At 45.8% G+C, this 24569-nt stretch overlaps 1 protein-coding gene and 1 long non-coding RNA gene across 5 annotated transcripts in view; one reads left to right on the forward strand and one right to left on the reverse strand.

Moving 5' to 3' along the window:
• The window catches only part of MPP3 (MAGUK p55 scaffold protein 3), a 154889-nt gene that overhangs the window by 9691 nt on the left and 120629 nt on the right, over window positions 1-24569 (forward strand). For all 4 annotated transcript variants that reach the window (XM_077312867.1, XM_077312864.1, XM_077312866.1 and 1 more), the window contains exons 2-4: window positions 3554-3672; window positions 4461-4579; window positions 7248-7325. In XM_077312867.1, coding sequence (XP_077168982.1) covers window positions 3648-3672; window positions 4461-4579; window positions 7248-7325 — 222 coding nt within the window. In that variant the 5' untranslated portion in view covers window positions 3554-3647. The remainder of the gene's footprint in view (window positions 1-3553; window positions 3673-4460; window positions 4580-7247; window positions 7326-24569) is intronic.
• LOC143824992 (uncharacterized) lies at window positions 1615-12680 on the reverse strand. Its single transcript, XR_013226933.1, has 3 exons — window positions 12521-12680; window positions 7560-7652; window positions 1615-3626 (listed from the first exon to the last, which is right to left on the reverse strand). It is a non-coding gene; the product is annotated as an uncharacterized LOC143824992 (long non-coding RNA).

Genomic DNA, 24569 nt, shown 5'->3' on the forward strand with positions numbered 1-24569 from the left:
AACTTGATGAGTAGTCCCTCCACCCCCTCATCTAGATCATTAATAAATATGTTAAAAAGTACCGGGCCGAGCACCAAGCCCTGAGGTACCCCGCTACTCACCTCTCTCCAGTCTGATGAAACACCATTGACAACCACTCTTTGAGTGCGGTTCTCTAACCAATTCCCTATCCACCTAACTATCTGAAAATCCAGATTGCAGTCCTTCAACTTATCCATCAGAACATCATGGGGAACTTTGTCAAAAGCTTTACTAAAATCCAAGTAAATGACATCAACCGAATTTCCCCAATCCAGCAAACCTGTTACTTGGTCAAAAAAGGAAACTAGGTTGGTCTGTTGGAGACAAATCCATGCTGACTTCCTTGGATCACCAAATTGTCCTCCAGATGTTTGCAGATCGCTCCCTTTAATATCTGCTCCATTATCTTGCCCACAACAGAGGTCAGACTCACTGGTCTGTAGTTTCCTGGGTCATCCTTCCTCCCGTTTTTGAAGATCAGAATAATGTTTGCTCTTTTCCAGTCCTCCGGGACATCTCCAGTCCTTAAAGAGGTTCCGAAGATGATGGACAAGGGCTGTGCAAGTTCTCTGGAAAGTTCTTTGAGTACTCTCGGGTGCATTTCATCCGGACCAGGGGATTTGAACTCATCCAGTGCAGCTAAATGCCTCTCGACAACCTCTCTATCCATGTTAACCTGCCACCCAGACACTATCCTTTGGCTACGGCCATCTCTAGATGTGCCTAAACACTTTGACCTGTGGGAAAATACAGATGTAAAATAGGCACTAAGCCTTTCTGCTTTCTCTGCATCTTTCGTTAGAGTTTGTCCATCTGCACCCAACAGTGGGCCTATTGCCTCCTTTACTTTACGTTTGCTCCTCACATAACTGAAAAATCTTTTCTTGTTACAATGGGCTTCCCTGGCCAATCTTAGCTCACTCTCAGCTTTGGCCTTTCTGATGATTGATCTACAGTGCCTAGTAACCTGTAGGTACTCTTCTTTAGAGCTCTGTCCTTCCCTCCATTTCCTGAACATTTTCCTTTTCTTTCTTAGTTCCTCTTGAAGTTCTCTGTTCATCCAAATAGGCTTCTTAGAGCTCCTGCAGTGTTTTCGTCTTTCTGGGATAGTCATTGATTGAGCATGCAATAGCTCTTGTTTGAGTAGCGCCCACCCTTCACATGCTCCCTTCCCTTCCAGCATTCTCGTCCATGGTATGACACTCATCATGTCTCTGAGTTTATTAAAGTTTGCCCTACGAAAATCTAACATCCGCGTCTGGCTACAATCTTCCTTGGGTCCCCATCTCAAAAGGAATTCTATGAGGACATGGTCACTTCCCCCTAGGGTCCCCACCTCCTTCACCTCATCCACCAACTCTTGCCTGTTGGTCAGTATTAAGTCCAGTATGGCTGAACCTCTTGTGGGTTCATCTACCATTTGATAAATGAAATTGTCAGCCAGGCAGGTCAGAAAGTTGCATGACAAACCGCATCTTTGTCTTTTGGGATGTTCACTACTTCTCCCAATTTTTTGTTATCTACGAATTTAATAAGCAGTCCCACTACCCCTCATCCAGATCATTAATAAATATGTTGAAAAGTACTGGACCCAGTACTGAGCTCTGGGTCACTCTGCTGCTCACCTCCCTCCACTGCTTCGGCCTGCTTCAGGCGGGAATGGCTGCTTCAGACGCCGAAGCGCCCAACCCTAAGTAGTGTTATGTTAGCAGAATGGTGCTGATGGACTGCTGGTAAAGAAATTGATTGCAACCTTCTGATTGATCATATAGCTATTTGTTGTTGTTGTTAGTTGTGAAGTCGTGTCCGGCCCATTGCAACCCCATGGACAATGATCCCCTAGGCACCGGCTGCTTCAGTGACTCCATCCAGCCACCTCATTCTCTATCGTCCCCTTCTTCTTTTGCCCTCGATCGCTCCCAGCATTAGGCTCTTCTCCAGGGAGTCCTTCCGTCTCATGAGGTGGCCAAAGTATTTGAGTTTCATCTTCAGGATCTGGCCTTCTAAGCAGCAGTCAGGGCTGATCTCCTCTAGGACTGACCGGTTTGTTCGCCTTACAGTCCAAGGGACTTCCAAGAGTCTTTCCCAGCACTTGCTGAACTCCTTACTCAATTTTGAACCAATCAGTGATTCCATGTCCAGTTATCACTGTTGCTTCTTGACTTGCATATAGGTTTCTCAAGAGACAGATAAGATGCTCTGGAATATAGAGATTGGCTATAATTCTACATCCTGTCCTGGTTCAAGTCTTTGGCAGAGAAAACAGCCTGTTCTCTGGAATGTAGTTTTTGATAAGCTCTCTCAGAAGACCAAAGTTTATTTTATAGCTGAGATAGTCCTTCTCAAGGCTGGAGAAATGGAAGAAGAATGTGTCACTACCGTTTATGTAAACAATTGGCAGGAGGGTGAGATAATGGAAGCAGCTTTTCAGAACCTGTCAGCAACTTTTCGGGGGCTGACTTGGTGGTTGCAGGGTGGTCCTGTGGGATGTCCAAGGGGGGTGGAGACCCCAGGTTATTGGCATGACCCGTAAAGGTATCACTTTTTCTCACCTCCAGTGGGAAGTTATTTAATCTCATGTAATTGTATGGTTCTATGCACAGGTTTGGGAATGCCTCTGTGTCTGTATTTCTTCTGCAGTAAAAATATAAAAAGGTTTTTCTCTCAGTATGATTCATTGGGGATGGGCAAAAGAACCCTAATTTGGCCATTTGGCTGTGAGTGCCGGGAGATGGAGGGAAGAAGTGGTTATCTCTAGCTCAGCTGTAAAACCTGATTGTGGCTGGCCGTGTTGTGCGTGGGCATGTTAGAGGATCATATATTGACCTGTGACTAGCAAGCAAATCAGTTTCCACAAGAAGCCTCATGTATTTGACTTTGCTTTTTCAATGAAGTACCTTTTGGTTCTATGCCAAATCTGGTTTATTGATAAGTTGGTGGGAATTTTATTTATTTATTATATTTAGATACCACCCTCCCCTGAGGCTCAGGGTGGTTTACATAAAAAGTAGTGGAACAATGAACAGTACAGCTAACTCAGTAACCATAAACAGTAACAGTACAAGAATAACAATAGAACAGTATGATAGAACAGTGGTGAGAACAGTAATTCAAACTACAGCATACTGATGGCCCCATGGGTTGGACAGATCAGCAGGGATTTTCATGGGTATATTGATGCATGATGTCATGTCTGCCCCTTGCCCTTCCTCCCATAGTTTCCAGGGTGCCGAGTGGTGGCTTTAGGATCCGTGCTTAGAATATATTGACTGGATTGTGAGATAAGTCAGATGTCAAATCATCACTCTGCCCTTGCACATATGACCTTCTATGTTGCATTGCTGTAGAATTTCACTTGGGGGCATTCCAGCTGTTTCCATCCTTTTGTTTTCTGGCCAACATAGTGACATTGGACCAATGTGGGTCTCCGTGTCTTGGTGGCCCAGGGAGGTTGTCAGTACCACCAATTCTTTGCCAATTACATTTGAAGTATGCAAAATGACTTCTCATCCAGTCCTCTCTCTGTCTTCAGGTGTTCTTCTCCTGTGTAAACATTTCCTCTGTTGGAACAAGACTGGTCATTTGGCAGAAGCGTGGAGTTCTCACTTGGTGTTGAGGAAAAAACAATGCCTGTGTTATCGGAAGATTCAGGTAAGGAACCACTTGCTGTCTTAGCCTGTCCCCACCCAGTGCTGTGTATATTACAGTAATGTTTGATCACTGTCTTTTTTGGGTGGGTGGGGGGAGGTCTGTGTAGAGAATGGAAGAAAACTACCTCAAAATATGTTGAATGTATGGCGAAGGTGGTCTCAACCAATAAAATTTTGAATTTTAACCTATAGCCTAAAGGCTGATGATAATATTACAGAAATAACTCAATGACTGCTTTGCATGGCCCCAGTCCCACATGCTCTGGTGATATTAGCATACTGTCCCCAAGGGGCAGAATTGGGTGTTTCTGAGAACATCAGAGGTTGGATGAGGAGAGCAGAAAAGTGGCAGCAAGCTAGCTTGGTCCAACCTATGTGATTCAGCTTTTCTACATTCTTGTGTTACAGGTAGGATTGCTGTATGCCTAGGAATGGCAGTCAGATTCCCACCCCACGTTTTAAGCCCCTCTCGGGCTGTTTGTTCCAGCAGTCGGAAAAAAGTGGGAGAAGCAGTATCATGTAATGTCACATCTGGTCTCTACGCTCTAGGAATCCCTCATATCTTTAGTTTATACAACAAAGGTCAGGGAATTTTCTAGACTGTTGTGATACCACTTCAGAGTACAGCTGGATGTCGCCCGGGCTGATCCTGCTTTGCTTCTGAGATCTGACAAGATCAGGCTAGCCAGGGCCATCCAGGTTAGGACACATTGCCACTAGGATTCTGTTTTTGCGCAGAAGTGTTCTTGATCTAATAATGGGTCCCCACCCTCCTGTATCTTTGGGTAGGTTTGCATGAGACCCTTGCTCTCTTGACGTCGCAGCTGAGACCTGACTCCAATCACAAAGAAGAAATGGTATTCTTGAAAGACATCTTCAGTGAGAGAAGTCTTAGCTATTTAATGAAGGTAAATGTTTTGTCTAGAATTGGGCCTGCTCCTCTGTGGAGGTGGAAGCCATCAGGGGCCTTCAGATTGTTCTTGTTGCTTCTCTGTTCTGGTGTTATTTTGTTCTGTACATTCTCCAGAAGAAGCACTGAGATAGGGTGCTGGGTGAAATGAGCTCCATTCCTCTCCCCCACAGACCCCCTCCCACTTGAGCAAGGCATTTATGAGAATATTCCATTATCTAAGGCAGGGGTAGTCAAACTGCGGCCCTCCAGATGTCCATGGACTACAATTCCCAGAAGCCCCTGCCAGCATTCGCTGGCAGGGGCTTCTGGGAATTGTGGTCCATGGACATCTGGAGCGCCGCAGTTTGACTACCCCTGATCTAAGGGCTCTTCTCCCACAAGACGAGGAAAAGTAAATTGAGGTGGGAAAATGTCTGCTTGGACCCCTCCCCCCACTTACACAGGAGTGTGGTGGAAGGGAGAACCTTATGGTGTCTCCCCCTTTACTGTATCAACATTGACTCCTGGCAAATTATGAAGCAGGCCAGGGAAACTGCCATCAAGTTCCCTGAATCTGGATTGGGCAGGGCAGGGCTTCTGGGGTAGAGAACAATTCTTACAGTCCAGACTTCACTCAAACAACCTGTGCTCCAAAATAGAGGCTGTGCAGGGAAACAAAAATTAAGATCCAGATTGAGCCACGGAGTGAAAGAAGAATTGAGGCAGAACTGGACAGCCAAGCAAAGTTCGTTGCAGCAATCTTCATGGGTGACAGAAAAGAACACTAAAATATAGGCATACATTTGTATGGTTGAATTTTGAGAACTGCTTTTTTTTTTTTTGATGGTCAGTCTGCTCTGAGGAGCACTTGAAAGAGCATTAAAGCCCGTCCTTCAGTTAGTACTTGAACAACTATCACTTTTGGAGGGAACTGATAGTCTGAAAGGAGCATTTGAGCAGACTTTTGAAATGCTCTAAATAAATTCTAAATTCTGCTACAGATACAATTACAGTTTTGTGTGGTGCAGTGGTTATCATTTATAAAGCACCACCAACATCGTGGGAGTTGTACAGAACACATAAATAACCCCTTTGCCTTAGCTGTTTTTTTTAAAAAGTTGTCTTATTAACATTTTAATTTGGATTTGGCATTGGTTTAAATTGTTTCTCTTCCATGTCTGGTTGAGAGGCTGGATGTATATGCATACAATGGATTGAGGTGGCCAAACTGGCTCTCTAGATGTCCATGGGCTACAATTACCATGACCCTTGCCAGAATTAATTTCAACACTTGCTCAGCTATCCAGTTCTGCCTCAATTCTTCCTTTGCTCAAGGGCATTTGTACCCCACGGTTCAAATTGCTTCTGGAGAGCCACAGTTTGGTCACCCCTGCAATAGATAAAGGGCCCTGTTCAGAGAGCTTCTTTATTTATATTTGGTGAAGAAGATCAGCTGAGGGGAGAAGTCAAGGATTGACTCTCCACTACTGGGAAAAGAAAGTCAGGTTGGAGCGTGTCCCTTTTTGCATCCAGATGGCTGAGTAGGGAGGGAGCCCTGAGGGTCAAAGACAAGATCAAGCCAAGATGAAACTATCCATCTGTTTAAGAGCTGGAGACTGGCCTATCCCACCTGCTCCTGAGATTGCCTCATTGTAGAACTGGTGGAAAATGCCATAAAGTCACAGCAGGCTTATGGTGACCCTGTAGAGTTTTTAAGGCAAGAAGAAGAGTTGGTTTTTATACCCCTCTTTTCATTACCCAAAGGAGTCTCAAGACCGCTTACCATTGCCTTCCCTGTTGAGATAGCTCTGAAAACTGTGAGTAGCCCAGGGTCACCCAGCTGGTTGCATTTTGAAGAGCGGGAAATTGAACCTGGTTCTTCAGATAACCGGCTGCCACTCTTAAGCACTGGCAGAGGTGATTTGCCATTGCCTGTCTCTTCTTGACCCTGGGATTCCTTGAAGGTCTCTCATCCGAATACTAGCCGGTTTATGTTTGGAGATCTGATGAGATTAGGCTACACTGGGCTATGAGGCTCTGATAATAGGAGCTGGATAATAGAACCTAGTCCTGAGACCTTGGAGAGGTGCAGCCTGTCAGAATATTGGGGAGATGAGTGATCTGACTCTGCATGAGTAAACATGGGATCATTTAAAAGTGATCATGACCACATGGAGAGGTGTCAGCCTAGAGAGATGTCAATAGTGAGTGAGTTCCTTGGCACAGACAATGGTGCATTTCCAGTGGATTTCAGAGTAAGCTAGAATAGCCTCAAAAAGATCTTGCAGCTTCTTTGAAGACTACCATTTTGTTTTGCCTGGTGCATGACTGTATCAATCTTAGTGATGGCAAATGAAGCATGCACCTCCTTCTAAAAGGTTGGCAGTGTTATTTAGGATGCAGTAGTTGGTGTGTGCTCTGTAAACTGATTATGGCATTTAGCTGCCATGTGGATGGAGGGAGGCATCCACATGATTCTGCAGTGGCTTCTGCAGGTGGCTTCATTCAGTGGTCACCGTGGCAAGCAATCAGTTCTTTACCCAAATGCGTTGAGCTAAGGGTTTGTGCATGATACCAGCTGTGTTTGTGGCTCCTTCCTACATTGGCAGGGGGAAGGGAGCCCCTTCTCAAGCCAGCTTGAGCCTCTAAAGGTTTTATTTCTCCCTTTCTCTTTTCTGTTTCAGATTCATGAGAAACTGTGCCATTATGAAAGGCAGAGTCCAGTCCCTGTTCTGCACAGTGCATCGGCTCTAGCTGAAGATGTAAGTGCTGTACAGGTGCATTTGACTTGGGCAGTCTTTGCTGTAAAATCTGCTAAGACTTAAACTGGGGCAGGAAGTTTTGATTGCTCTTTTTAACATAGGCATTGAGAGTTCAAACGATCTCTGCATATAAAAGCCTGCTCCCAAAATTTCATTTGTCTGACTAAGAAACTGAACCCAAAATGGGGGACTGTGCAGGGTGGGTTCCCCCCCTCCCCAGGTTTCCAAACATACCTCCATATTTTCTTCTGTAGAAATTGATGAGCACCATTCATTCCTGTCCTGCGGTAGGGGCAATACCAACACCCTTCTCATCAACTGGGGATCCTGGAATTAGAAATGAGGTTGCTACAGCAGGGAGCAAGGAATGTCTTTGCAGAGATGCATAATTCATGGTTTCGCATGTGCGCACACACAAACATGCGCATATGCACTCTGAGTTGCTGCAAGTCACTGTTCTCCTCTCTTCACATGCACACTACTTAGCCTAACAATGACTAGTTTACTTATCATAGAATGGTCAGCTTTCCATCCCTGTCATGTATTTTTTAAAAATAATTATTTATTGAATTTCTATACCACTCTTCCCAAGGGCTCAGGGCAGTTTATGTCATAACTAGCATGATTAAGCATGAAATAAGGTACAACTCTGGGAAAGCCATGCATTGGCTGCTTGAGTTTTTATTATATTGGTAATAAATAGCTGTTCCTCACTCCCTTTCCAGTTTTCATTGGGCCAGGAGAATGTTATTCCTTTCCCTTCACACCGTTTCCCTGAAAATCAACATGGTGAAGCAGCTAGCTTGTTGGATTGGGATTTGGGAGATCCTGCTGGGAATCTCAATTCTGCTACCGGAAGCTTGCTGGTTGACCTTGTAGATGTGAGGAAAAGATGAGATCTTGAGGATGATATTTGGATGGAGCAATGTCACTTTTGGTCCCCCAATTTGTGACACACGAGGAGTTTCACTAATATCTGTGGTGAAGACCATTGGTGTGTCATTGCTTGAGGGAATTCCTGCAGTGCTGCTCATGCAGTGATGATCTGGTAATCACCAGGAAGTGACCTTGCCATACCAGCTCAAACCTCCAAAGCTCATGGAGATGCTGGCACAGGGCTGATGTATTTTAGTCTGCCCGCTAAAATGTGGAGGAAGTCTCACAATGAAGTGGTGCAAGCATCTTATTCCATGCTTATGTTTTGGGTGCCACAGTTAAAGAGGGGTGTAGACAAACTGGAGTATTTCCAGAGGAGGGCAACAAAGATGGTGAGGGGTTTGGAAACCAAGACATATGAGGAAAGGTTGGGGGAACTTGGTCTGTTTAGCCTGGAGAGGAGATGACTGAGAGTTGATCTGATAACCATCTTCAAGTATTTAAAAGGGTGCCATATGGAGGATGGAGCAGAGTTATTCTCTATTGCCCCAGAGGGATGGACTAGAACCAATGGGATGAAATTAATTTAAAATAAATTCCATCTAAACATCTGGAAGAAGTTCCTGACAGTGGAACAGGCTTCCTCGGGAGGTGGTTGGTTCTCCATCTTTGGAGATTTTTAAACAGAGGCTGGACAGCCATTTGACGGAGAGGCTGATTCTGTGAAGATTCAAGGGGGTGGCAGGTTAGAGTGGATGAGTGATAGGGTTCTGAGTGTCCTTCATACTGCAGGGGGTTGGACTGGATGACCCAGGATGTCCCTTCCAACTCTACGATTCTACGATTCTATGATTCTATGAAGGCATATGAAATGGTAGTGAAGGCTGCTAATTGGGAGTCCATGAGCTCATGACATGCTTAGTTGTTTGGGTAGTTCAGTCTCTTACTGCCCTCAAGGGAGGGCACTGAAATGATAGTCGAATGGAACTTGGATGCAAGGACTTAGCAAGCTACTTCATGGATATAGTCTTCTTGCTCTGCTGTGACCTTCTGACTATGGTTGATAGAGAAGAAGAGCTGGAGACCCCTTGGCCAGCCTGGGGGGGATACGTTTGATGGCTTCAGACAGCTTTCTCAAACTGGTCAACAAATTGCTAGCCTCGGTGAGGGCAACCATCTGCCCCCTTGATCCCTGTCCTTCCTGGCTCCTCAGATCTGCAGATGGAAGGATTGGAAGTCCTCTCCAGGTGATTGTTAACCTCTCCTTCTGTTCATGGGAGTTCCCAGAGAGGCTTAAGGAGGCAGTAGTTACTGAAGAAGCCATCTCTTGATCCTCACAACCCAGCCAATTACTGCCCGGTCTCGCATATAGCATTTCTTAGCAAGGTGATTGAAAGGGTCACGGTGGATCTGTTCCTAGCATATTTCAGCTCTTGACCCATCCTAGTCTGGCTTCTGACTTGGCCATGGGATGGAAGTGGTGTTGGTCGCCCTGATAGATGACCTCCGGTGACAGTCAGAGGCAGGTCAGCCCTCATCTGTCAGCAGCGTTTGGCATTGTCAACCACCATCTGTTGGTACACTGTCTCACCAAGACCGGAATTCAGGGGACAGGCCTTCAGTGGCTGATCTCCTTTCTCCAGAACTAGACACAAGGTTGCTTTGGGGGAAGAGCAGTCGCATTATTACCATCTCCCTTGTGGTGTTCTACAGGAGTTGGTCCAATCCCGCAAATGATTTAATATCTTCATGTACCCCCTGGCTCAACTTGTCCAGAGTTTTGAGCTAGATTGTCATCAATATGCAGATGACACCCAGCTTGTTCTCTTGATGGGTGGCCTCCCTGATTCCTCCTCCCCCAAGAAAGTTTTGCTAGTTGTTTGGAAGCAGTGAGAGTTCGGCTTAAGAAAAGCCGGTTGAAATATAACCCCTCCAAGACAGAGGTCTTGTGGTTTAGTAGGACTGGGGTGGACCTGGAAGCACATTTACCCACCCTGGATGGAGTGCAATTCAAGACCTCACGCTCCACTAGGAATCTGGGAGTGATCCTAGAGAACTCCTTGTCAATGGAGGTCCAGATCACTAAGGTAGCCCAATTGTTGGTTTTCCACCTTCACCAAACATGGCTTCTAGCACCAGAAATACATTGCCACAGAGATCTACATGACGGTTATGACCAGACTAGACTTCTGTAACTCGCTCTACATGGGCCTTTGACCTGGAAAGTTCAGCTGGTGCAAAATGCAGCTTTTAGGGTTCTCAATGGAACACCTTGGAAAGGTGCTGAGGCAGCTGCATTTGTTGCCAGTTGTTTACTGGATCAAGTTCAAAGTTTTGGTATTAACCTTTAAGGCCATCCATAGTCTTGGCCCATTGTACATAAGGGACTGTTTAACCCCCTATGCCCCCTGCAGAGTTTTATGCTCTGTGGGTACAAATAGGTTGGTGGTCCCCGGCCTTTTCAGGCCTGGCCCCAACCTGGTGGAATGAGCTCCTGGAAGACTTGAGGGCTCTGCAGGAACCTTCTCAGTTCTGCAGGGCCTACAAGATGGAGTTCTTCTGCCAGGTGTTTGGTTGAGGCTGGGTGGAGGAAGATCTGGCCTGTCCTCCAATCCTTACATCTCTCCGGCTATTTTGTGCCAGACAACTCACAGCATTGTAAGTGGTGGGTTTGCAGGGAGGGTTGGGGTGGGTGGGGAATTTTACTGTCTAATTTTATTGTCTAATCTTATTGTGATTCGTTTCGGGTGAGATGCCTAGGAGCGGTGGCATACAAGCTTAATAAAAAGCAAGCAAAAAAATCCTGTTGGAATCTGTTACCACCCTCATTGCTAGAGACAGTTTGTATATTTTTTCTCTGGGTTCCTGCCGCTCCAAGGATAGTATTTTTCCTTTCTCGTGTAGATTATTATTATAGAATATAAGAGTGCTACTTTTCAAATTTCTGATTTATTGGACTATATACTACCTTCCCCTACACTTTTCTTTCTCTACATTTTGCATCCAGCGATAACCATATCTTATTTTTTACCATTTGTTTCTCCAGGCGTTGAGTATAACTCTTAGTCTTAAGTATCATTTTATACCAGGCTTCATTCTTCAGCTGTTTTACCATTGCAGCTTAATCCTTTTTAAAAAGTGTCTTTATATTGAACAGTTTTTTCCTTTGACATGTCAGATTGTTCTTTGTTTCTCTTGATGTATTTCATGTTTGTTTCTTTCAGGTGTATTGTCACAAATTAATAAAGACCTCTCTATTTTGTTCCTGTTGTGAGCTGAACTGTTTGTGACTCTAGGAATCTCTAGTGCAGGCTTTTGTGACACTCTGGGGTTTCTTGATGGCTCTTGGAAGGGTTTCCCAAATGGGTGGGAGTTAATTAATTTTTATATATTTTTGAAATTTTTAAAACATTTATTGATATGGTTATATTTGGTCATGTCAACCCACACATCCTTCCCAAAATGGCCAATGATGGGTCTGGAGGAGGTGGGAAGGGGAGGGGCCCTGGGTGGGCGTGTACATAGCTCTGCTTCCCAACCATATCCTGCACGATCGCACCACTTCTGGGGTTTCTTGAAGTCTGAAGAATGATTCAGGTAAAAATGATGAGAAAGGTTGCTCTTACCACTAGTTCAGTGCATTTTTAAGACCAACCCAGTTATATTCAACGCATACACTTTAATGCAAGGTCTAATCCAGGTGTCACTACTAGATGACACCCCCTGAGGCAGGGTCCCTTTGCCATGACCCCTACAGAAGACTGTGGGCTCAGAAGTGCTGGTTGTGTCCCCGCAGGCAGGCAAAGCTTTACTGGGATCCCCTGTTGGGATACAGAAGGCAAGCTGGAGGGGTCTACTGGGCATTCTTTCATTATCCCAGTAGAGCTGACAGAAGAGGACCCTGATTCACTGAAGTCCTCTCCCTCCAATAGTCCTTTCGGGTCCTGATAGCCTGAGCCCTCCACCACTGAATTCAGCCTCGGTAGGCTTCTCTCTCAGTGTGGGGCCCTCCCTATAGTGAGGCTCCTGACTCTGCCATTCCCTGGACCTTGCTTCTGCTGCAATCTCCCTCCTTTGATATTCCAGCTCTGTCCTCCTTCCACCTGCACTTTCCTCTCAATTCTTCCCCACCATTCTGAGACTATTTCCTACTTCCCTTTTATCCTCCCTCTCTAACCCTCAGGACCTCCCGCCGTCAACCTGGGCTGAGGTTATTTTAACCCCGCACCTTCCCTGGTCATCCTGCTTACGTTGCTTGGATAAGGCAAAGAAAGAAAACTTATCTTGCTCAGATATATTCACAGATATATCATACTCACTGAGTCTTGCCAATCAGGGCTCCATAATCTTAAACAAGTTACAGGAAAAACAGTTTGTACATGCTGCTACAGCTGCCTGCTACAGACAAAGATAGATGGACTTAGGACACAGCCCTTCTTTTTCCTATGCAAGAGGAAATAGGCATTCCCATTCAAACAGAAAACTCAGGTGAGTGAGGGAACAAGTCAAGGCATGCCTTTTGGCAACAACTGCAGTTCCTGTTCTGCCCCCACCTGGAGTCTCTGCTGAGCACATGACCAAGACCTTGCCATTTATAACAACTAGCCCTATAAGGTAGGCCTGTTCTAACTAACGGTGATTGTTTTTCAACACTCATTATGCTAGTTTTGAAATAGAATCATAGAATCATAGAGTTGGAAGGGGCCATACAGGCCATCTAGTCCAACCCCCTGCTCAACGCAGGACTAGCCCTAAGCATCCTAAAGCATCCAAGAAAAGTGTGTATCCAACCTTTGCTTGAAGATTTCCAGTGAGGGGGAGCTCACCACCTCCTTAGGCAGCCTATTCCACTGCTGAACTACTCTGACTGTGAAAAACTTTTTCCTGATATCTAGCCTATATCGTTGTACTTGAAGTTTAAACCCATTACTGTGTGTCCTCTCCTCTGCAGCCAACAGAAACAGCATCCTGCCCTCCTCCACGTGACACCCTTTCAAATACTTAAAGAGGGCTATCATGTCCCCTCTCAACCTCCTTTTCTCCAGGCTGAACATTCCCAAGTCCCTCAACCTATCTTCATAGGGCTTGGTCCCTTATAGTTCATCTTCAGATTGTCTTTGTTCTTGTGACTAGAGTAAAATTGAAGCTTTCTCATAAAACACTGAAATGTTCCTTTTAAAATTGTTTTTTTGTGAATAGCTGGATTTTACCATATTTATCATATTTTAAATCATTTTAATCAACAGAAGTTATTCTGTTTCTGGTGCTGGACAGTGATCCAAATATAATCTTACTGGTTTCTACATTTTCCTTTAGAAACTAAATCAGAACCCTTTTAGTAATTGCTCAAGATCTGTTGCTCAGAGGAACTCAGGAAAGGAAAGAGGAGTGTTTCCTTAGCAGTAGGATCTTCAAAATAAAGGAGGCCCCCCTAGCCTTTTTAAGCCTGCAGGCATATTTGGAATTCTGACAGCACAACAGGTGCAGCAAAAAACTGCCACAAAATGGCTGTGGCAGGGGACGGAGCTAGCCACAAACAGATTGCCATAGCTGTCAGAAGTGCCTTTTCTGCCATATATTTAGCGGTGCATGTAGCTGTTGGAATGCTTATTGCTTTTATTGCCCATTCTATTTTCACTCTTCATTCACACCATCCCCTGTCTGTCTTCTACATGTTCTGGGGAGGACAGGCTAGTGTCCTTGATAAGAGCCTGTTGATTTTATGACAGATCGTGTGACAAGATGAGGAAGCTCTCGACCTGTGATTGGAAGTTGGCTGACTGGACTGATCCAGTGGGGGGGAATCAGCCAGCCCTGGAGCAGGAACACAAAATCGCTATGTTCTAGGGAATTGCTGAGCTGTGGTCCGAGCTGCTGGGTGCGATGGCAGCACAGTTCAGCAGGGACAAAGTGAAGGCCAGGGTTTTTGCCATGAGTTTCCAGGAGAGTCAGGAGGTCATTGGGACGTCCGGGGGGGGGGGGTCAACAACCATGGTCACGGGGGTGGCTGCCACAACGGTTACCACAACAACCTACACCGTGACCACCCAGAGTGCACCGACTGCTGACATGTCTGCCGCAGTAGTGGTGCCGATACCGGGGGGGGGGGGGAGCATCTCATGGAAGCTCCGTACCCAGTTTGATGGGATCTCCAGCAAGCTATTGTTCTTCCTTGTGCAGGTGGTGGCCTTCATGAATGAGAGCAGCCATACTTTCTCTTATGAAGCCACCCAGGTATGCTATATGAAGTCCTACCTGGAAGGGGAGGCTGCAGAGTGGCTCGTGGGTCTCTATGACCTAGATGCTCCAGATTTACTGAACTCTGACTTGTTCATACAAGTCATGAGGGATCACTTGGAAGGCCCACTCCAGGTGGATATAGCAAGGGCGCAGCTACTGAACCTGGGGCAGGGTTCAATATAGTATTGCAATATGTGTTCAATGCTGGCTGGTTCAAAGGTCTACAACTGGACTGAAGCCATGAAAATACAGTTTTTCTTGAATGGCTTTCACCATGATATCCTTGAGCAAGCGATGGCTCAAGATAACCTGCGTACCTTGATAGGATGGGTGCAACTTACTGGTGAGGTGGAAGCCTGGGCATGAATGGTCAAGATGGTGAAGAGCCAGCAGGCTGTCCAGGCCTCAAGCTCCAGGGGGCGTACCTGTACAGGTCAGAAAGCTGAACCCTGGCACATCCCTCCTGCACCTGGTGCTGCACAAGTGGCTTTTGCCTTAGTTGGGGTGCCATGGGACAATTTCTGGCCAACTGTCCTTCCACGAAGTTGGGAGAGGGCACCTTGGGCTCCTCACAAAGTGAAGGCTTCTACTTCCAGCCGCAAGAAAGCCCCACAGAAGTCACGGGCCCACCCAACAAAGGTGCTCCTGATGTCTCTGGTGGAGGCCAGTCAGTCGTCCTTGGATGGGTCTTTGGATGAGGTACACGAGAACCAACAAGATCTTGGACTCCTGGTTATGCTGGGGATAGTTGCAGTACCTCATGGACTGGAAGGAATTCTCAGTGGGGAAAGGTAATGGGTAGATGCAGCCCGTGTGCGGGCTCCCAGGCTCGTCTGGGACTTTGACTCCACGTACCCTGAGAATCCTTCACCTGCGTCAACATGCCCGGGGGGTTGTTGTTGGTGGGGCGGAATGTCAGAAGTGCCATTTCTGCCATATGTTAAGTAGTTAGTGGGGCATGTAATTGTAGGAATGCTTATTGATTTTATGTTTTCAGTGTTCTTTCACATCATCCCCTATCTGTCTTCTACATGTTCCGGGGAGGACAAGATTAGTGTCCTTGATAAAAGCCTGTTGATTTTACAATGGCCAGATTGTTTTGGCTTTTTGTTCTCCCACTGAATCCTGGGTTCCAGCAGGAGATGGTTTGTTACAGGCCAGTTCTGGCAACATGGATTTAGTTCACTTGCTTGCTTCTAAATAAATCGATATTTTGCATCAAGTTAATTATTCGTTATTTGAGCAGTGTGCAGAAACCTCACAACAGTTTAACTTCAGTAACACAATGCAGATATTTGTGCTGTAGCAGCTGCTGTTGAAGCAACATTAAAAAAAAACTGCACAGCCATTCAAATCTCTAATAGTCTATTAGAAGCCTTGCTGGACAAAAGCTGTACTTGAGTGTGTACTTCCTAAAATCACTTGGCAGGCACCTGAAACAGTATTGGCAGGTCCCTTGGATGCCATATTGGGAAGCCCTGAAATAAAGATTTAAAATTACCTCTCTGAGGCTGGAGCAGTTTTGTAGCATCTGCATGGAAGTGTGCCTATAACATAGCTGTGGATCTTATGCTGCTCTCTAATGGAGTGTCCAGAAGTGTGAGACTTCCAGGTTGGAGTCGCTGGGAAAAGGTTGGTGGTTTATAGAATCATAGAATCATAGAGTTGGAAGGGGCCATACAGGCCATCTAGTCCAACCCCCTGCTCAACGCAGGATCAGCCCTAAGCATCCTAAAGCATCCAAGAAAAGTGTGTATCCAACCTTTGCTTAAAGACTGCCAGTGAGGGGGAGCTCACCACTTCCTTAGGCAGCCTAATCCCCCATCCAGTAGGTATGCTTTTCATTTTTCTGACCCAGATGCAGAACTTTACACTTAGTTTTATTAAATTGCATCTTGTTCTCATTTGCCCATTTTTCCATTGTGTTCCGATCTCGTTGAACTCTGTCTCTTTCTCCTGGAGTATTTGCTAGTCCTCCCAATTTGGTGTCATCTGCAAACTTGATGAGTAGTCCCTCCACCGCCTCATCTAGATCATTAATAAATATGTTAAAAAGTACCGGACTGAGTACCGAGCCCTGAAGTACCCCACTACTCACCTCCCTCCAGTCTGATGAAACACCATTGACAACAACTCTTTGAGTGCGGTTCTCTAACCAATTCCCTATCCACCTAACTATCTGAAAATCCAGATTGCAGTCCTTTAATTTATCCATCAGAACATCATGAGCAACCTTATCAAAAGCTTTACTAAAATCCAAGTAAACGAAATCAACCGAATTTCCACGATTCAGCAAACCTGATAATTGGTCAAAAAAGGAAACCAGACTGGTCTGGCAAGAACTGTTGGAGACAAATCCATGCTGACTTCCTTAGATCACCAAATTGTCCTCCAGATGTTTGCAGATCGCTCCCTTTAATTTCTGCTCCATTATCTTACCCACAACAGAGGTCAGACTCACTGGTCTGTAGCTTGCCAGGTCATCCTTTCTCCCTTTTTTGAAGATCAGAATGTTTGCTCTTTTCCAGTCCTCCTGGACATCTCCAGTCCTTAAAGAGGTCCCGAAGATGATGGACAAGGGCTGTGCAAGTTCTCCGGAAAGTTCTTTGAGCACTCTCGGGTGCATTTCATCTGGCCCAGGGGATTTGAACTCATCTAGTGCAGCTAAATGCATCTCGACAACCTCTCTGTCCATGTCAACCTGCCACCCAGACACTATCTCTTGGCTACTGCCCTCTCTAGATGTGCCTAAACCCTTTGACCTGTGGGAAAAAACAGATGTAAAATAGGTGCTGAGCCTTTCTGCTTTCTCTGCATCTTCCGTTAGAGTTTGTCCATCCGCACCCAACAGTGGGCCTATTGTCTCCTTTACTTTACGTTTGCTCTTCACATAACTGAAAAATCTTTTCTTGTTACAATGGGCTTCCCTGGCCAATCTTAGCTCACTCTCAGCTTTGGCCTTTCTGATGATTGATCTACAGTGCCTAGTAACCTGTAGGTACTCTTCTTTAGAGCTGTGTCCTTCCCTCCATTTCCTGAACATTTCCTTCTTTCTTAGTTCCTCTCGAAGTTCTCTGTTCATCCAAATAGGCTTCTTAGAGCTCCTGCAGTGTTTTCGTCTTTCTGGGATAGTCATTGATTGAGCATGCAATAGCTCTTGTTTGAGTAGTGCCCACCCTCACATTCTCCCTTCCCTTCCAGCATTCTTGTCCATGGTATGACACTCATCATGTCTCTGAGTTTATTAAAGTTTGCTCTACGAAAATCCAACATCTGCGTCTGGCTACAAGCTTCCTTGGCTCCCCATCTCAAAAGGAATTTTATGAGGACATGGTCACTTCCCCCTAGGGTCCCCACCTCCTTCACCTCATCCACCAACTCTTGCCTGTTGGTCAGTATTAAGTCCAGTATGGCTGAACCCCAAGATGGCAGCTGGAGTAGTTGTACAAACTGACCCACCCAATATGTAAAAAATGCCAAACCCTCACCAAACACAGCTAATTTAGCCAAACTTCCCCCAAAATATCCTAAACAAACCTCTGAATAAAACAAACAACAAAACCAAACAGAGAAACTATTACCTGTAATACGATCCATTTTTACCAAAGACTGGAAGGAAATAAAGGAAGAAACTGAGGAAGACTAGTTTATGAATAAAAAGAAAGAAAGAAAATAGCAGAAAAGAAAGAGGAAAGGAAAGTTAGAGTTGAAGATCAAGGGAGGAAAGCAAACCTGTCAAATTCATCCCCAACTCGCTTACTACCACGACCCGCTCACAACCTCCAGGCTGCCACTGCTGCGACCTCCTTTACAACCCTCCAGGAGCTGAGGCTGACTCCAGTGCTAGCCCCAGGCTTGCGGCCCCTTCAGCATAGCCACCCATTGGGTGAACTGGCCTGGTGAACTGGCATGGGGAGATGGGAGCTGCCTGCACACCTACTGGCTACCCATTTGGAGCTGATGACGCCCATGTGCAAGGAGACGGGGGTTGCTGGTTGCCTCCCCAGCTGCCTACAACACCCTTCTTGGGCACTACCTAGATGCCAGCACTGACCCACTAGCCACTACTGGGCAATTGAGGGAATGATCTTCAAGAGCAGCCAGTTCCATGCCCAACAGCGAAGTGGCCCTTGCCACCTGGGAACCTCAGCCTGTCCTACTCCTTTGGCCCCATCCCACGGACCACCTAGCCTGCCGTCTCGGTGAAATCAGAGGAATGCCCCTCCTATGCTGTGAGCCTCTCCGCACAGCCACCCGGCCCTCATTGAAATCATCAGTTAGGCCTCTAGGGTGCCTGAACTACAGGGAAGGAGCAGGGAGGGAATGGGGTGCCTGCTGAGACAGGAAGAGACAAGGGGGAGACAGGGAAATGAGAATGGCAGTCAGAGAATGGGGGCAAGGGAGGAGAACAGGAACATTTTAATTATTATTTAATTTAATGGTGATGGTGGGTGGGGACGACTGGGGATTGCCAAGAACCTCATCTTGAGCCTCACCAAACAAATGGAGCCTTGTCAGAACTGGTGGAAAAACAATTGCACATGTGAAAACTGATAGCGGCAAATGCCGTTCCATGGTCAGACAACTACGCCCTGAAAGCCCAGCTGTGACTGCCACACTCAGTTGGGTGTCGAGCAGACTTTTTCCTGGCTGTAGAGACGTATGGATCCTAATGGTTTCCTTTATGCTCTGCAGGACCCAATGCCTCCCGGCACTTCTTTAAATGGACTGGTCATTGACTGACACAACCAAATGCAGGCCGCTATTGAGAAGATTGCTCCAGACATCCTCTTCACCCCTGTACCAAGAGGGCTCCCTTGTATATAGAGGAGCTCTGCACGAACAAATGGGAACTGAGACGACTACAGTGAATTTTGAGGAAGACTCATGATGAAGCATCAAGAACATCTTCTAACACACTTATGAAAGCCAATGAGATGTCGGAGAAATCAGTAAAGGGCAACTTTTACTTGATTTCCATCACATCCACCAATTTGTGCCCAGCACAAATGTTTAGGATAGTTGGGTCACTTACAGCCCTGGAGGAAGGGCAACAAAATAGTAAATGAGAAATCAGCTGCGAAGCATTTGCAGGCTACTTTGTGGATAAAGTCTCGGCACTCCACCGTGATCATCCAGCAAACTTGGATGCAGAAAGCAACCTAGAGGCCCCTTGGCTGCCTCTGAAGTGAACACTGAATGACTTTAGGTGGCTCATGCTGATTGAACAGGATGCTAACTTCAATGAGACCAACCACATGCCCACAACCCCTGCCCATCATGGCTACTTAAAATGGCCAGTGAGAGTATAGGAGTCCCCCTCTGGAAACAATCAACCTCTCACTCTCAACTGGAGAATTCTTGGAGGGGCTGAAAGAGGCAGTGGTACATCTGCTGCTGAAGAACCCAGCTCTGGATTTACAGGAACCCACTAACAACCGCCCTGTCTCGCATTACTGGGGAAAATGGTAGAATGTGGACCCAAAATAGATCATTAATAAAAATGTTAAAAAGTACCGGGCCGAGCACCGAGCCCTGAGGTACCCCGCTACTCACCTGTCTCCAGTCTGATGAAACACCATTGACAACAACTCTTTGAGTGCGGTTCTCTAACCAATTCCCTATCCACAACTGTCTGAAAATCCAGATTGCAGTCCTTCAACTTATCCATCAGAACATCATGGGGAACCTTGTCATAGAATCATAGAATCATAGAATCATAGAGTTGGAAGGGGCCATACAGGCCATCTAGTCCAACCCCCTGCTCAACGCAGGATTAGCCCTAAGCATCCTAAAGCATCCAAGAAAAGTGTGTATCCAACCTTTGCTTGAAGACTGCCAGTGAGGGGGAGCTCACCACCTCCTTAGGCAGTCTATTCCACTGCTGAACTACTCTGACTGTGGAAATTTTTTTCCTGATATCTAGCCTATATCGTTGTACTTGAAGTTTAAACCCATTACTGCGTGTCCTCTCCTCTGCAGCCAACAGAAACAGCATCCTGCCCTCCTCCAAGTGACAACCTTTCAAATACTTAAAGAGGGCTATCATGTCCCCTCTCAACCTCCTTTTCTCCAGGCTGAACGTTCCCAAGTCCCTCAACCTATCTTCATAGGGCTTGGTCCGTTGGCCCCAGATCATCTTCGTCGCTCTCCTCTGTACCCTTTCAATTTTATCTACGTACTTCTTGAAGTGAGGCCGCCAGAACTGCACACAGTACTCCAGGTGTGGTCTGACCAGTGCCGTATACAATGGGACTATGACATCTTGTGATTTTGATGTGATGCCTCTGTTGATACAGCCCAAAATGGCGTTTGCCTTTTTTTACTGCTGCATCACACTGCCTGCTCATGTTTAGTTTACAATCCACAAGTACCCCAAGGTCTCGTTCACACACAGTGTTACCTAGAAGCGTATCCCCCATCTAAGTAGGCATGCTTTTCATTTTTCTGACCCAGATGCAGAACTTTACACTTATCTTTATTAAATTGCATCTTGTTCTCATTTGCCCATTTTTCGATTGTGTTCAGATCTCGTTGAACTCTGTCTCTATTTTCTGGAGTATTTGCCAGTCCTCCCAATTTGGTGTCATCTGCAAACTTGATGAGTAGTCCCTCCACCCCCTCATCTAGATCATTAATAAATATGTTAAAAAGTACCGGACCAAGCACCGAGCCCTGAGGTACCCCGCTACTCACCTCTCTCCAGTCTGATGAAACACCATTGACAACAACTCTTTGAGTGCGGTTCTCTAACCAATTCCCTATCCACCTATCTGAAAATCCAGATTGCAGTCCTTCAATTTATCCATCAGAACATCATGGGGAACCTTGTCAAAAGCTTTACTAAAATCCAAGTAAATGACATCAACCGAATTTCCCTGATCCAGCATACCTGTTACTTGGTCAAAAAAGGAAACCAGGTTGGTCTGGCAAGACCTGTTGGAGACAAATCCATGCTGACTTCCTTGGATCACCAAATTGTCCTCCAGATGTTTGCAGATCGCTCCCTTGAATATCTGCTCCATTATCTTCCCCACAACAGAGGTCAGACTCACTGGTCTGTAGTTTTCCAGGTCATCCTTCCTCCCTTTTTTGAAGCTTTTGTCAAAAGCTTTACTAAAATCCAAGTAAATGACATCAACCAAATTTCCCCGATCCAGCAAACCTGTTACTTGGTCAAAAAAGGAAACCAGGCTGGTCTGGCAGGACCTGTTGGAGACAAATCCATGCTGACTTCCTTGGATCACCAAATTGTCCACCAGATGTTTGCAGATCGCTCCCTTTAATATCTGCTCCATTATCTTCCCCACAACAGAGGTCAGACTCACTGGTCTGTAGTTTCCCGGGTCATCCTTCCTCCCTTTTTTGAAGATTGGAATAACGTTTGCTCTTTTCCAGTCGTCTGGGACATCTCCAGTCCTTAAAGAGGTTCCGAAGATGATGGACAAGGGCTGTGCAAGTTCTCTGGAAGGTTCTTTGAGCACTCTGGTGTATTTCATCCGGCCCAGGGATTTGAACTCATCCAATGCAGCTAAATGCCTCTCGACAACCTCTCTATCCATCTTAATCTGCCACCCAGACACTATCCTTTAGCTACTGCCATCTCTAGATGTGCGTAACCCCTTTATCCATCAGAACATCATGGGGAACCTTATCAAAAGCTTTACTAAAATTCAAGTAAATTTCTTCACGTATAAAGATTCTTAACATTCCTGAGCCCTCGGGGAGGGCGGTATATAAATATAATAATAAATAAAATAAAAATATATTGCCACACCTCCCCCCTTCTTTTCTTGTCTATCCCTTTTGAATACATTGTACCCCTTGATTCTAGTATTCCAATTGTAAGTATTATCCCACCAAGTTTCTGTGATTCCTTTTAGGTCATAGCCCCTTTCCTCTATTAGGACTACTGGTTTTTCCTGCTTGTTTCCCATACTCTGTGCATTATTATATTAGTGTAGAGACCTCTTAATCCATCCTTTGTGTGCCCCATGCTTTTGGTTTTTGAACTTGTAAGCTAGTAGTTCCCTGCTTATGTAAAATTCCATGTAACTTTGCAATCTTCTCATCTTCAGTTCTAACCATCACACCAAGTTCTGAATTTACGTCTTGCTCTCCCTTTGTGTTTAGTTTAAAGCCCTCTTCACCAGGTGTGCAAGGATTCTCCCAAAATCCTTTTTCTGTCCCTTGCGAGGTCTCCTGATATTAGCCGCTCATATTGACATCAGAGACCATGATCCAGAAATCCAAACGTTTCCTGACGACACCAGTGAAGTAGCCAGTCATTTACTTGTATGATTTTTCTGTCTCTTCCTATGCCACGGCCGCTTACAGGAAGGACTGATGAAAACACAACCTGTGCTCCCAGGTCCTTTACCTTTTACCCCAGATCCACAAAGTCTTTCTTAATATGTTCCATGCTCTGCTGGGCAGTATTATTTGTTCCTACGTGGATGAGAAGGAAGGGGTAATGATCTGTGGGCTTGATGAACCTGTCCAGAAGTTATATGACATCCTTGATGCGTGCACCAGGTAGGCAAGCAGACCTCTCGAGACAACAAGTCTGGTCTACACACTTTGGCCTCTATACCTCTCAGTAAGGAATCTCCAATTACCAGTACCTGTTTCTTTGTACCCTTGAGAGCAGATCTAAAACTCTCACCTGTGGGGACCTGTGAAGTGTTCTCTGAGCTTTGTGGGGTCGGCGGGAGAAAAGACAGAAGTCTCATTTGTGGGAGCCTGTGACTTTTTTCCTTGTCTACATTGGGGCTTGGTCTTCATGGGGGATTGCACAGGCTCCTGTGTTCCTGAATCAACCTCTTCAGGCAGTCCTTGGAACCGATTGCTGAGCATCAGTGGGGCAGACCTCCTTATTCTTCTACTCCTATGTAACATCCTTCCATTTATTACCCTCCTATGTTCGGTGCTCCTGATTTTGTTTTGATAGATTTCCCTCCTCCTGCAGTGTATTCAGTCATTTCTCTAATCCCCGGACCTTCTCCTCCAGCAGTGCCACTAGTTTACACTTGCTGCATTTGTAAAAATTGTCCCCCCGAGGTAAGAAGACAAACATTCTGCAGATAGTATATGTCACTACCTGAGCTTCTTCAGTCTTCATGCCCCTTTTATTCATCTGCAATGCTCCTCAAACAGTCCTACACTTTATTGAACCCTTCGACTTAATCCTCCGGCAAAGAGCCAACAGGCAATAGTCCTTTAGCTCTTGCCCTTGGCTCTTTACAGTGACTTTTGGTTTGATCCAGAACCCAAGGATCCTTTGGTTTTTTTTTAGTATTTTAGTATTCTTCCAGCTCCTCCAAATACTGCCTTCTCTGGCAAGCAAGAGTCTTTGATAGCACAAAGGCCTACTACTGAGCAAAAGGCAGAGCTAGCAATCAGCTCCTGAGATAACACTTACTCCTTCTCCAAGCTCCTCCAAGTACTGCCATGGGTTCTCACGGGAACACCTTGGGAACACATCTGGCCTGCGTTTCAGGAGCTGCACTGGTTACCAGTTGAATTCCTGATCAAGCTTAAGGTCCTGGTAATTACCTTTAAGGCCATACGTGGTCTAGGCCCAGTGTATCTGAGGGACCACTTCTCTGCCTATGTCCTCCAAGGACACTCAGCCAACTCCAACCGGCAAGGAAGCATGTTTGGCCTCGACCAGGGCCAGTTTGTTCTGTGTCCTGGCCCCCACCTGGTGGAATGCGCTCCCAGAGGAGGTCTCAGCCCTGTTAGAGTTAGCACAGTACTGCAGGGCGTACAAAATGGAGCTCTTCCACCAAGCATTCAGTTGTGGTCAGTGGTAATATCCATTAAGCCCCAGAATCTCTCCCATCCTGATATGCCCCTCAGTCTCATTGCGAGCATACCTGATCTGACTGCCATGATTGAAAGGTTATAGTTACAGTTAAACAGTGATTAATTGAACATTCAGTTGGTATTGAAGTTGTTGAGGTTGTTAATATTATTGTTGATTCTGATGATGTAGCTACCAAACTTATCCTATCAGTTGCACAGTTTCATATTCTCTGTAAACCATGCTGAGCCACAAGGTACCCCTTGTGCAAGCACCGAATCATGTCTGACCCTTGGGGTGACGCCCTCTAGCGTTTTCATGGC

This window comes from Paroedura picta, chromosome 16 (genome assembly GCF_049243985.1).
Source record: "Paroedura picta isolate Pp20150507F chromosome 16, Ppicta_v3.0, whole genome shotgun sequence".
NCBI classification, from domain to species: Eukaryota; Metazoa; Chordata; class Lepidosauria; order Squamata; family Gekkonidae; genus Paroedura; species Paroedura picta.